The sequence below is a fragment of the Felis catus genome, chromosome F2 (assembly GCF_018350175.1).
Source record: "Felis catus isolate Fca126 chromosome F2, F.catus_Fca126_mat1.0, whole genome shotgun sequence".
In the NCBI taxonomy this organism is placed as follows: Eukaryota; Metazoa; Chordata; class Mammalia; order Carnivora; family Felidae; genus Felis; species Felis catus.
In genome coordinates this window covers 57,048,478-57,063,007 of record NC_058385.1, presented here as the reverse complement: position 1 = coordinate 57,063,007, position 14,530 = coordinate 57,048,478, and the positions used below count along the sequence as shown (strand labels likewise).

Below are 14,530 nucleotides of genomic sequence, written 5' to 3'. Positions count from 1 at the left end.
AGAGGAGCAGAGAGGGAGGAGAGAGAGAATTCTAAACAGGATCCACATTGTCAGCACAGAACCCGACATGGGGCTCGAACTCATGAACCGTGAGGTCATGACCTGAGTGGAAATCGAGTCAGAAGCTCAATGGACTGAGCTACCCAAGCATCCCACTTTTATTTCTGTTTTTAACTGTAAATATTTTTAGCTTCAAAAATGTTCTGAATACAAATAATTATTTCATAAGTATTAAAAAAAGGAAAGTTTTGACATCTTAAATATTCAAATATGAGAGCCAAACACACAGTTTCTTAGGTTAATATCAAAGTATTATTTTTAATTTTAGCTCATTTTCAATATTTCTTCATAGATAAAATATTAACTGCCTCAATGCCTTTGAACTTTCTATTTTTTCTGCCTGGAACATACATCCCCAAGGTAGTTTTTAGGCTTACTACACCATTTCATTCAACCTGATAATCTTCCTCAAACAGCCTATCTTAAATAATTTTCTGCCACCATTCTCCACTTACTCTATATCTTTATCCTGCTTTTCTTTAATGGCAACTGCCCATCTATTATATGTAGTCTGGGGTTTTCTTTATTTGTTTTTTGTTTTGTTTTGTTTTGTTTTTAGTTTTATAATCTTTTTTGCCCTTCTCTCCCCTGACAATATATTGTTTTTATGTTCCACTGAAAGAAGACCCAATAGGTGTTCAAGAAACGTTTGGCACATAATAGGTGTTCAGTAAACATTTGCTCGATGAATGAGTTTTAACAATTAACTGTGATAATTTTCTGAATCCTTGCAGAGGTCAGACAACCCGTCCATTTCCCAAGTCCAGGGCCCATGTATTTTTAATTTCAGACTTTTACCAGATGGTGATGCTCTGGCTCACTTTGCTTGCTTGGATTTTACAAGCCACGGGAAGTTTAAAACTCTTCTAACTCTCTTTCTGGATAATTAGGAAAGAGACATAGGTAAAACACAAACAATACATTTACATATTATATGCGTAATTTTATTCTGGGGGAGAACAAATTCTCTATTTATACTTTACAGTTTAAATGTAATCTTCGACAGTCTACTTACAGGATTTGGTGATTGTATTTTCTCTACTGTTCAAATGAATGCTCTGTTAACAGGTTAAGCCAACTGAGCATCCATTTGAACCAAAAGAAAGCAGCTTTCTACATTCCTAATGATTTTCATGTCAAGTGTATTATTTCAGTTTCACTGTTCTTACTATTGTTATCAACACTTCCATTTTTTTTGTTGTAGTAAAACACAATAAAATGTTCAGTAATTTTGCAAAAACCGACATACTGAAATTAAACTGTTGATTGGAAAGCAGCCCCATTAGTCATGATATGTGAATTGTGCTTATAGTTAACATGGTCAAATACTAAGGTAGAGAGTCCACAAATTTAAATAGCCACTATATAAAGGATATTTAGTAATCTTGCACAAATCTGTCATATCAAGTCATTCTTAGGCAAATTATAATAAACCACAATCATATTTTGATAAGAACATGAGCCTTGGAATAAATGTAAAACTAAAAATATGCTGAAGACTAAGTTTTTATCTTCCAAATATGACCTTGTTATACTTCCGATTTCTTAAAATTAATCATTCTCCTAAAAATCCAACCTCTCCTCCCTCTGAGACTGTGATTCAAATAACCCCCTGCAGCCACTAATAGCTTTAACAATATATGGCTTTAGGCATAAGTACTTTTGTTAGTGGGAGGTCTCTTGAAAAGCCCCTGAACCCGCCATGTACTGCCCTTGGGCAAAAAATCTTTAATTAGCTGCTTATCCCATCACCTTTATCTGCTGTTTTTTTTTTTCCCCCCTGAAGACCTTTAGAAACCCAGAAAAAAACTACTTTTACTTGTATTAGCTCCATGGCAACACCTGTTTATATTGTCTTTTCTTGGAGCAGGAGAGAAATTGATGAGGAAATAAATACAGGATCTGAAACCACAGTCACTGATTCATTTATTCATCCACCCATTCATCCCTGAAGCAGTTATTCAAAATAGTAATAAATAGTAATTAGCATTTTAAGAAGCACTATAAAGCATTTTTAAATATTTATTCATTCATTTATTTATTTATTTACTTATTGAGTTAGAGTGCAGGGAAGGGGCAGAGAGAAAGAGGGAGAGAGAATCACAGAGCCCTGTGTGGGGCTCAACTCACAAACCAAGAGATTATTTATGACTTGAGCCAAAATCAAGTGTTGGACAGACAACCTGACTGAGCCACCCAGGAGCCCCTAAGCATCTTCTTTTTTAAATTTGTAATGCTGATAGCAACACCAGGAGGTAGATAAGATTAGTATTTATCTTTTATAGAGAGTTAAACCTCTATGGTTTAGACATGAAACCAGGATAAGGATAAAAGCAGAACCCAGGATGCTTGTCTGAAGCCTGTTTTAATCCATGTTATATTGTATAATACTAATCCGTAGGGAAATTTATAGTATATCTTTTTTTTTCCAATATATGAAGTTTATTGTCAAATTGGTTTCCATACAACACCCAGTGCTCATCCCAAAAGGTGCCCTCCTCAATGCCCATCACCCACCCTCCCCTCCCTCCCACCCCCCATCAACCCTCAGTTTGTTCTCAGTTTTTAAGAGTCTCTTATGCTTTGGCTGTCTTCCACTCTAACCTCTTTTTTTTCCTTCCTCTCCCCCATGGGTTTCTGTTACTTTCTCAGGATCCACATAAGAGTGAAACCATATGGTATCTGTCTTTCTCTGTATGGCTTATTTCACTTAGCATCACACTCTCCAGTTCCATCCACGTTGCTACAAAGGGCCATATTTCGTTCTTTCTCATTGCCACGTAGTACTCCATTGTGTATCTTTTTAAAATAGAAAACAAATGTTAGGTTAAGTAATATATGTGGGAATTGAAACTTTATAAAATATGTAGTAAAATATGTAATAATGCATATCTGGGGATATTTTCATAGTATTTTTTATATTATTATATGAAAATTTATATTGCTATATGTGACTTATTTAGGGAAATACTGAGAGAAAGGAATAATGCAGGAATGGCAAAGAGGCACCTGTAACCGCAGTATATACACAGATATACAACCAGTCAATCAACAGTTTATTCAAGGAGCATGTAGTCAATGCTTACTAATTGTCAGTCTCTATTCTCACTTTGAATAAGAAGATGAGAGTGGAGTTTACATTTTAGTGGAGGGTGCTAGAGCAACACATCAGTGAATGTGTTCTCTCAGACAGCGCTAAGTACTGTGGGGAAAAGTAAAGAAAGGGCTGGAGGTCAGAAGAAAACATCCAGGGCATGCTGCTGTCTTATATCCAAATGAGATGAACGGAGCGGGGTTATACAAGTCTGGGTGGTAAACAACTACATAGACTGTGAGGCAGGAACAGATCTTGACCTGTTCAAGCCACAGTGAGAATCCCAGGGGCCTGGACCAGCGTGAATGATGGCAAGCATGACAGAAGAAGAGTCTTGTGGAGGCAAAGCAGAGGCCAAGTCATACAGAGCCTCAAAGGCTGTGGGGAGTTTGACATTTCTCAAAGCAGAGAGGGAATTCACTGAGCTAGGGAATGAGGTGGTCTTAGTTTCTAAAAAATCACTGCGGCTAAGTAAAGAGCGGTGGGTGCCGGAGTCCAGCTCCAGCAGGTCCAGGGGGTCCCGAAGGATGAATGGCGTCAGCGAAAAAGTGAAAATAAAGCAAAACAAAAATAAAAATAAAAACAGAAAACTAAAATAAAAAGCTAAAATAAAAAAAACTAAAATAAAAATGGACACAGACAACAGCAGTGTGTTGAACTGGCCAATTTATTGTAGCAAACGTGGCATTATATATGCTAGTGATTTCCTTGTAGCATACGTCATCTATGTTTTTCTAACATTATCTAATTTTGAAAATGTTCTCATGTATAAACGACCTTTAAGAAATAACATGGTGGTTTTCCCCTAAATTTCCCGCATACCCCTTTAATTATAGATTAATTTCTTACATTATTCCATTATGCATTTGCATTTATCTATAATCTGCAAAGCATTTACTTTGCTGTTCTCGTGAAAGGCCTTCTATTTCTCAACACCTCAAGTGGAACAGTTACAGGGACATGACCTCCTAACCACATGAGGCCAAAAGAACAATGTGTTTGCCTCAGTCCGAGGTGCCAGAAAGGGGCTGAAAAGGCCTTAGAAACCCATGCCTCATACATTCTCAGAGAGACAACGCACCTAGGAGCCAATGAACCATTCTGTAGCTTAACCGACTAGGTTCAGTCATCATCTGGAATGCCTCCGGAGGGCCAGGTGGGCCTAGGGGTTGAAGTCACCTGTGCCCAGAAATACACTCCTTAGTTGCTGGAGTGGGGCTTTCAAATCCATATGTCTCTCCTATACAGGCCCTCTTTGCTGGCAAAGGTATGAGGCTATCCTTCCTGTAAGTAGAGGAGTCTTCTTAGGGGATGGCAAGGGCTAAACGTAAGACCGCACAATTCCTTGCGGAACCTTATTTTCTTCCCTAATGGTTCTTTTCCCAGGGGGCCTGCCAAGGGCAATTCCCCAACAGACAATACCCCAGGTACTTTTAAGGCCAAATTACCTAAAAGCGGGAGGACAAGAAGCTTCACTGTTGGCAGGCCGCCCTGCAGTCACCAATCCATCCACAGCCCGGGGCCCTGCCACTCAGGCTGGGATAGCTCGGCTTCCAGCAGGTGGGCTAGAAGAAAAAAGACTGAATAGAAGGCTAGTGTAATAGTGGATAGGAAAAGAAATGGTAATTTCAATAGGAAGGTCATGGTCCGTGATGAGAACTGGTAAGCCTCATGGTACATTTTTTAAATGGAGCTGAGAAAGTCTACATCTGATAGATCGGATGTAGATGTAATTGTGAACTTGAATATAAGAAAGAGAAATTAAGATGAATGAGTCCTACAGTTTTGGCCCAGAACTAGGTGAATGGTAGTGACATTTACTGAGGTGGAGAATGGCATAGACGGAGGAAATTTTAAAAAGTAATGTTTTAGACATATTGGTTTAAAAATTTTTTTTTAATATTTATTTATTTTTTGAGAGACAGAGAGACAGAGCATGAGTGGGAGAGGGGCAGAGAGACACAGAATCTGAAGCAGGCTCCAGGCTCTGAGCTGTCAGCACAGACCCTGATGCAAGGCTCAAACTCATGAATGGTGAGATCATGACCTGAGCCAAAGTCAGATGCTTAACCATCTGAGCCACCCAGGTGCCCCTAGACATATTAGTTTTGAGATACTTATTAGGCATATTATTTCAGGATTCTGAGCCAAGTCAGAATTAGAGATAAATATTTTGTAGTCATACTGTATTAATGACATGGAAATAGATGCCCTTATAGAGGGGTGATGGTTAGAAAAGAGAAGATGGCATGGGTCACAAAATGTTACAACATTTAAAGGATCAGAGAAAGAGGGTGAGATACTAAGAGAAAAGAAAGAAAGAAAGAAAGAAAGAAAGAAAGAAAGAAAGAAAGAAAGAAAGAAAGAAGGCAGCTATGCTCACCACTATACCACCAACACTAGGAGAGAAAGAAAAGGAAGGAAGGAAGGAAGGAAGGAAGGAAGGAAGGAAGGAAGGAAGGAAGTGAGGGAGGGAGGGAGGGAGGGAGGGAGGAAGGAAGATTATGAGTATAACCAGTGGCATAGAAAAAAGCAAGACAGTGTGGTGTCCGGATGGCTAAGCAAAGAAAGGCTCAAAGTGGACAAAGTGATTGACAAGAGGAGATAATTATTCATAGGTTGAGTAAAATGCAAATTAAGAATTGAATATCACATTGCAACAAGACTATTATGGTGACATTGACATAGTCATTCCAACAGAGTAAAGACAAAACCCTGATGAAATGAATAGAGGACAGACTGGAAAGTAAGGAAAAGAGGACTTATCACTATAGCAGCAGAGAAGGAAACCTCAGAATGCAAAGGGTAGATGAGTTAGAATCTTGGCACCACAGGGAGCAGAGTACCAGACAAAAAGTTGATTGCTTCATCTTCGCAGACTTCAGTCTATTAGAAGAGACTAATGTATAAAAAGAATATGAAAACATAATATGAGCTATCTGTGATAGAACTGCATAGGAAAGAACTTGGTGCTATAGAAAACTATGGGACACTTAACAGATAAGGGAGTCAGCAAAGAGGTCAAGAGGTACTATCAGCATTAAATGACCATAGATGGTAGTGTTAGCTATGGGGGAGAAGGATGTAGCAACTCACAGCATTAAGAGAGTATATCAGTTTAGTAGCCTAAACTGGGAAGAGGGTTTGGGATGGTGAAATATTGGTAAATCGTGGGTACATACAAGCCTGGAGATGTAGTTAGAGATTAAAAAATTAACTGTATTTATCTGTGGAATGAAGGAAATGGGGAGATTTTTTAAGGACTTTCATCAGTGAAATAAGATGAGCAAATTTTAATTTTAAAAAGGTCATTTTAGCAAAAATATAGAGACAAAGTACATGGATAATACACCCATATCAATGGAGGTCCATTGATATGATTAATGTAGCAACTAGAAAAACGTGCAAGTGAGATAGGACAGTGACAATGGAGAGGAAGGGCATCTACATTTGCTTTCAACTCAGAATCAGCACTTCATCAATCACTTATTTATAATCTTTTTGGGGTGAAGTTCTATTCTAGAATTCTTCCACTCCTGGCACATTAATTCTCAAGTTATCTAAAACTGTTGATTTTCTTTTTTAGGGAGCTAAATTTTTTCTGACCAACTTAACCTGAATTAATATTTAACCCATTAACACAAATTTATAGGAAAATACAACAAAATGACTTTCTTTAAAGATACATGTTTACACTATTAAAAATGTTTGTAATTCCTTTGGGCAATTGCCCTTGGTTTTTGCATTAAGCTTTTGCATTAAGAAGTGGCCGAAAACTTATTAACTTAAAAAATATTATGAAAGACATATCCTGATACCTTACGACTATAACCAGACTACAACAAATACCCGAGGACCATAGTCCAGTGGTATCTGAAATAACAATAGTTGTAGAAGGAAATAGTAAAATGACATACAATTTATTGACCTCTCGCTGTGTTCCAAGCAATGTAGTAGCTTCTTTGTATACATTATCCTATCTGTATATTTTTCACAAAAGCTCTTTTTAAACCATTGCATTATCATTTCACAGACAAGGTAGCTGAGTTTCAGAGAGTTTAAGGAACATGTCCAGCATTACGCATATTTAAAATTGTAAGTTAGGTTATGCCCAAAAACCAAGCTGCCAGTACTAGGGGTATGAGAATTTTCCTTTAAGGTTAGTACTTTTAAAAAGCGGTAGAGGCCTTTATTGACTTCCAGAACAGACCTACGTACTTACTCATTTTTGTAGTGCTGTACTAGCAATTACCAGACTGGCACCATACCAAGTCTCTTTCTTCTCCTCAAGAGCATGGACTCTGGAGCCAAACTACCAGTGTTCAAACCTCACCTTCTCCTCTTACCAGCTCTGTGATCTTGGACAAGTTATTTAATCACTCATGACTCTATTTCCTGTAAAATGAGGAGAATATTTATTTACATCTCAGTGGATTGTTGAGAGGCTTTAATGAGTTAAAATCTGTAAATTGCTTTAGGAGAGTCCCTGGCAAACAATAGGCTCTATACAAATGTTATTAGCATACCATTGTGATCATCATCCGCGTTTCTCCTGAAAAGTACTATTACTCCTCAAAGGATGCATGAAGACAAAAGTAACAAATACAAAATAATTCTTCGACAAATTCTGTTATCTACATTTTAATTTTAATGCAAATGTGCCAATGTACTTTTTAGTAATATACTAAAAATGATATGCTGTCATTGAGTTTATTGTAATATGATTTTAGATTAATGTCATTAAAAGGTTATCCATTCATGTTGTCTAAGCATTTTTCAAAGTTTTTAGGAAGGAAGACTTAATTTTCATTGTTCTTATGAGTTTTAAGAAATAATAAGATTTGGCTGTGTTTGCAATTGTAGTATCTGTCTAAGATGTTATCTCTGACCTTTTCTCTTATTTTAATCCTCTGCATTAGAATTAACTTGCTCTCTTGAATTGTTTTACTTTTAGTGCCCTGTGGTGGAGTTTTAACAAAGCGCAAAGGGACTATTTTGTCTCCTGGTTACCCTGAGCCTTATGACAACAACCTGAATTGTGTATGGAAGATCACAGTGCCAGAGGGAGCTGGCATTCAAGTAAGGAAATTTAAATTTTTCTCCTTTTCCCTGTATATTTGAAGTTAATCCTTTTAGAGATGAGGGGGATGAAGGTTACTTTTAAAGATTTAGCCACTCCTTTTCCTTGGCATGGTTAAATGTAGCAGAAAGGTACTTATTGTTTTCACCTGCAGGTAACAGAAAATCAATTCAAGAAGGCCTAAGCAATAAGAAAAATGTTTGTTCTGGATGTCATGGAATCTAGCGGTAGAGGTTGTTTATTTGGGAGGTTCAGTTGCGTCATTACTGACCTAGGTTTTTCCCTCTCTCTGCTCTGCCATCATAGCATGTTGGCTTAGTTCCTAGTCTTCTTTTCTCATGAACTTGAGATGGCTACCAAAGCTCTAACAGCAATAGCAATAGCCAAAATGGAACGTTTCAATCTATCTATCTTTACAATGGCTGAAAAAACGTTCAGAAATCCTTCCAGTAGACTTTCTGTCCTGTACTATTGACCAAAACTGCAAGACTATCCATCCCTATGCTATACACTGACCAAAAGCAAAAGATGTATTGTCATTTGGCTCTAAAAAATCAACATTAGGTACCTAGGTTAAGCATGGGGCTCAGCTTCCTCTGAAGTATACAGTCCTCATTTAATTGAACAAAACCAGTTTTCTTGTTAGCAAGAAAAGGGATGCTAGTCTATAGACAAGCAACACAATCTACCATATTATCTCAACCATAACCACTTTTCGCGAGGAGAAATTTGACCAGTTACTCTATATTACAAGGAGATTGTTTTTGCATAAATTGGTGATATTTGACTACTCCATGGAAGGTAATTATCCTTCACAAAATATTACATAATCTATATTTCATAAAAATAACTTGATTACTTCTCCAATTGGGTTGTAAGGTGTTCCTTTGGAAACTTGAGAAATATATCAGTTATGGGAAAGTAGCCAAGAAATCCTCCATTAAAACTGAAAATAGATAAAAGTATAATTTTTAGTTAAAAAAATCAACTTTTTGAGTTTGTAATTTTGCAGAAAATTACTCCTAATACCTGTTAGGTCAGTTAGCCAATGAGAAAACATGAAATATACATTTTCAGTGTTTTAAAGGCATTACAAATGGAAAGACCAAGAGATCTATGCTTATATTCTGGCTAGCTGTACTATCATTTTATGGCCAACTTGTAAAATTCAGAGAAAACCAATCAATCCTATCTTATCACTGGTAGAATTAACAAGGATTTTATTTTAGTATTTTTAAAAATTTTTTGATGTTCACTTAATTTTGAGAGAGCTAGAGAGACAGAGTGTGAGCAGGGGAGGGGCAGAGAGAGAGGGAGACACAGAATCCAAAGCAGGCTCCAGGCTCTGAGCTGTCAGCACAGAGACAGACGTGGGGCTCAAACTCATGAACAACAAGGTTGTGACCTGAGCCAAAGTCAGATGCTTAACAGACTGAACCTCTCAGGTGCCCTGAATTAACAAGGATTTTAGAATTGCCCATGTTGCAAGTTGTATAGAAAATCTGAAAATGAGATGATGCCTTTAGAGCCTTCATAGAACATTTGTCATATAGTTGCCAGTTTATCAAGGTTATCCTACAGCATCCACATATTGATGTCAGCTTGTCTATTTCTATCTCATCTTACAATAATAAAAACCCCAGCCTTTCCTGTCTAGTTCTCATCCTTTGTTTTTGAGCCCTGCAGTGTGGCTTCAGCATCCAGTGCTCTGAGCTACTCATAGCAATCACTGAGGACTCTATATCATTAAATCCATTGTGTTGCTCATCCTGCTTATTCTGACAGCAACATCCTAATTCTGCCCATTCTCCTCTCACTCTTAAAACATGTTTTTCCTTCTTGGTTTTCATGGCACCAGTACTCTCTTAGACTTTGTTTTGTTTTCTTTTTTATACCCATGGCTCATGCTTCTACATCTAGGAATACAGTCTCCTCTTCCTACTCAGCCCATTAGATACAGTGTTTGAGAGATGCTGTGGTTTTGTTTATCTCATGTTACACCATGCTGTCTGCCATCTTGTCTACTTCCGTGGCTTTGGCTGCCATTTTGTGCCAGTTGTGCCCAGGACCTGCATCTTAATAGACCATCAGAAAGCATTTTTTAAAATGAAGAACTGAGGGGGACCTAGGTGGCTCAGTCGGTTAAGTGTCTGACTCTTCGTTTTGTCTCAGGTCATGATCTCACAGTTTGTGAGACTGAGTCCCATGTTGGGCTCTGCACTGACAGCACAGAGCCTGCTTGGAATTCTCTCTCTCCCTGTCTCTCTGCCCCTCCCCCATTTGTGTGTGCACACTTTCTCTCTCTGTCTCAAAATAAATAAATAAACTTAAAAAAATAAAAGAACTGAATAAATGATAGTTTTCAAGTGTAAATATCTAACCCAGTGCTTTCACCTAAGCTGCATGTCATTTATTCAACTGCCTGCTGGGCATTTCAACTAAACTTCTTACTGCAATTTCAAATCTATCCTGTTCAAAACTGACTTTGTGATTTTTTCTCATCATTATGGGTATCCTTCAGTGTTCTCTGTCTCAGAATGAGCCCCTCATCCATTCGGTTGTACAAGCCAGAAATCTTGATAATTTCCCCCCTTTCCTACTCTACACAATGAAATCTGTGGGATCTGTCTTTCACAAATCTTTCAAATAAGTCTATTTCTCTCCATCCATATTGTTACCCTAAGGTTAGGTTGTCATCATCCCTTTCCCTGGGTCTTACTCTCCTCTAATCTGTTCTTCAGAGGGCAAAGACAGTAACCTAAAAATAAAAACCCTGATACTATCACTTTCCTGCTTCAACCGTTCCCTGTATTCTTAACTCCTTGATACAGCTGATTATACCTTTTGTGCTTTGTCCTCCTTTGTCCCCACTTATATTCACACTAGTTTAGTTCTTTATAAAAGCCTGGCTCTCGCTTGCCTTTGGGCCTTTGTGCCTGCTGTTCCCTTTGCAGGTGACACTCTCCTTGATCCCCCTTTATTTGGCTTATTCTTAGTCATCATTTCTGTCTCAACTTAAAACCAGTTCCTGTGGAAGGCTTTCCGTGAACTTGAGGAAAGGGTAAGTCCCATGCTGCACGTTCTCATAGGTCTCTGTAATTTCCTTATTATAACATCTGTCACATTTTACTGTTACCACTTAGTTAATTACCCATAAGATCTTGAGGGCACTAACTAAATCTGTTCTGGCAACTAGCCAGTGTCTGCCAGTATATGCTCAGTAAATATTTTTAGGATGACCTAATGAATCCCTCCACAAGCAGGGTTTTGGATATTTTAAGGAGTTAGGACAGCATGATGAACTAAGACGACATTTGCAGAAAACGTGCGTTGTATATCACTTGTCCGAACCAAACACTTCAAAACCAGACAATATCAATGACACTATAAACTCTTTCACTGAGGAAGTGTTTTACTTAATGGTTACACCTTAGAAAACAAAATTTGAATTAAACGGAGCATGTATCAAACTTACAGAATGTGAGGCATACTGGATTTTTAATCCTACATACTCTAAAGGACTAACCAAAACTTTTTTTTTCTAATTGATCTTTATATGTATGATAATTTTAGACATACCACTAAATCATAGACCATTATATAGCATATGCACACACATGTGTAATGTGTGATTTGTACTTGAAATTTTACTACTTTACCTGAAAGCTACCTGGCTGGTGTGCCAGGTTTAAAGCAATGCCTATTTTATTTTATTCAGTTAGGAAAAATATGTGTGAATAAAGAATTAGATGAATATGTAATAAATCATATATGAGATGAAATGTGATAACCACTGATGGAAAGAAAAGAAGAAACATTTAGAATGCTGGAAAAGTTATAAATAATATAGAATGAGCAATCTTTAGAAAGAGCCTCAACAAATAGACTAATTTGTTATATTAATTTTACATGAGATGTTTGTGGGGAGTTGTGTATTCATTTATTTGCCTGTCTATTCTAGCAAAGCATATTGATGGAGAATTCCAAAGGGGCTATCATAACAAAGTTATTAAGCAAAAGAGCAATCTTTATGTGATAGACTTTGGGAAACTTATGTTTGTTACTTAACTGTGTCAACCTATAGAATGATCATCATGATTAAATATAACCTAACAAGCAAATTAAAATGAAATTTGAATGTCTATATGAGGAATATCTGGTTTTAGTGATTGGAAATTCATTACCCCATGAAGCTACCTTGTTGCCATGATGGACAGCTCCATTTTTAATGCAAAATTCTTCTAAACAGGGAATCAGTAGCTGCTGCTTTTTAAATCGTTTATTTGACTCTCGTTTGGCCTTTTGTCACTGTGGGTCCTCAGTCATTTCCTTGAGCTACCTACACCTTCTGTGTTTATTGTACCAAATTATATTCACAATTTGACCAGACTCCTAGTGGCAAATTGTGTTAGTTTTCTATGGCTGTTGCAGATTACCATGCACTTGAGAGCTTAAAATAGCAGAGGTTGATTCTCTCACAGTACTGGAGGCTGGAAGTCCCAAAGCATTTTTACTGAGCTGAAACTCAGGTGCTAACAGGGTTGTGCTTGGACCCCCCACTCTCCCCTCTGCCCAGGCTCTAGCCTTTCCTTGCCTCTTCTAACTTCTGCTGGCTGCCAGGCGTTCCTACGTGTCTGACTATATCACTCTATTTTCTACGTGCATGGTCACATTGCCTTCTCTTCTGTATGTGTCAAATCTCCTTTGACATCTTTCTTATAAGAACACTTATGACTGTACTTAGGGCCCATCTGAATAATCCACGATAATCTCCCTATTTCTAGATGTTTAGGTTAATCACATCTGAAAAAAATTTTTTTTCCATGTAAGGCAATATTTACAGGCTCCAGGGATGAGGACCTGATACCTTTGGAAGCCACTATAGTTAGTCTGTTATACATATGTATGTAGAATTAAATTTTTTTCTTCTCATTAAGGGAATAGGTTTTCCTAGAGACGTCTTCATTTTTGTTTCTATCACCCCTTTGATCTCAATAACTCAGGGAAAGAAGACAAATCGTTAAGTCTCCCCTCTCCCTTTCTTTCCTTATTCAGATTACACAAAATCTGTAGCAAAAATCTGTTGCAAAATAATCTGTTGCAGAATCTGTAGTGACACAGGTGGCATTTTAGTTCCTCTTTCTACTATTCATTCCTGCCCCCAATCTACTTTAGTTTTTTACTGCTTCTCACACAGACTACTGCAATAGACATTGAAATTGTCTTGTATGTATGTATATATATACATATATATATATATATATATATACACATATATATGTATATATATACACACACACACACACGTATATATACACACACACACATATATATATATAAACACACACACACACACACATATATATATACATATATATATATACATACACACATACAAGTTTTTAATTTATTTTTTTAATTTACATCCAAGTTAGTTACCATACTGTGCATCAACGATTTCAGGAATAGATTCCTTAATATCCCTTACCCATTTAGCCCATCCCCCTCCCACCACCCCTCCAGTAACCCTCTGTTCTCCATATTTAAGAGTCTCTTATGTTTTGTCCCCCTCCCTGTTTTTATATTATTTTTGCTTCCCTTCCCTTATGAAATTGTCTTTTTACTTGTATTTTCTTCATCCAACTCAGTACTGTAGTTAAAGCAGTCCTGGTTATTCTCCTTCTAACCCTTTGGTGGACTACACCTCAATTGCATAGTTATTATGCTGGTCTCAGGTCTTTATAGTCTCTTGACAAATCCATCTCAGCTAAGTTCAATCCTTTATTCACACTGGACACTATCGTGAACTAAAATTCATTTAATTTTTACAACAATTATGTGAATTAGATGCCTTTATTACAATGATGTGTATAAGAAATTGAAGGCACAGATTGTCAACTCTTCTAGTGTTACCTGCCAGAGAATAGAGGGAGCCAGAAAGCTGCACTTCCAGGCGTCCTCACTCTGCTGTCTCTTGGATTTATCCACTAAGCTCTCTCTATCTAACTTTTCTCTACTTTTGCTAACTTTGCATGCATATTTCCTCTTATGTAAATACTTTCTACTGTGGCTAAATTGGATTACTGATGGTTCACTACATCAACCTCATGGCTTGCCTCCTCTACATTTTTATAACTCAATAGTTTCTTTCAGTGAAAAACCTCTCAATACATTTAACTTATCTCAAATGTCAACTCCTGTGTGAATCCTTACTTTTTTTTTTCTTTTTTTTTTTTTTTTGCAAATGTGATCTTTTCTTCCCCTGAATTGTAAGAAAGGAAAAATCAGATATGAAG

General features: G+C 37.2%; 1 protein-coding gene across 7 annotated transcripts in view; it reads left to right on the top strand.

Annotated features, from left to right (window-relative positions):
* CSMD3 (CUB and Sushi multiple domains 3) overlaps window positions 1-14,530 on the top strand; it is a 1,245,869-nt gene that overhangs the window by 1,065,415 nt on the left and 165,924 nt on the right. For all 7 annotated transcript variants that reach the window (XM_045049906.1, XM_019823045.3, XM_019823042.3 and 4 more), the window contains one exon: window positions 8,109-8,233. In XM_045049906.1, coding sequence (XP_044905841.1) covers window positions 8,109-8,233 — 125 coding nt within the window. The remainder of the gene's footprint in view (window positions 1-8,108; window positions 8,234-14,530) is intronic.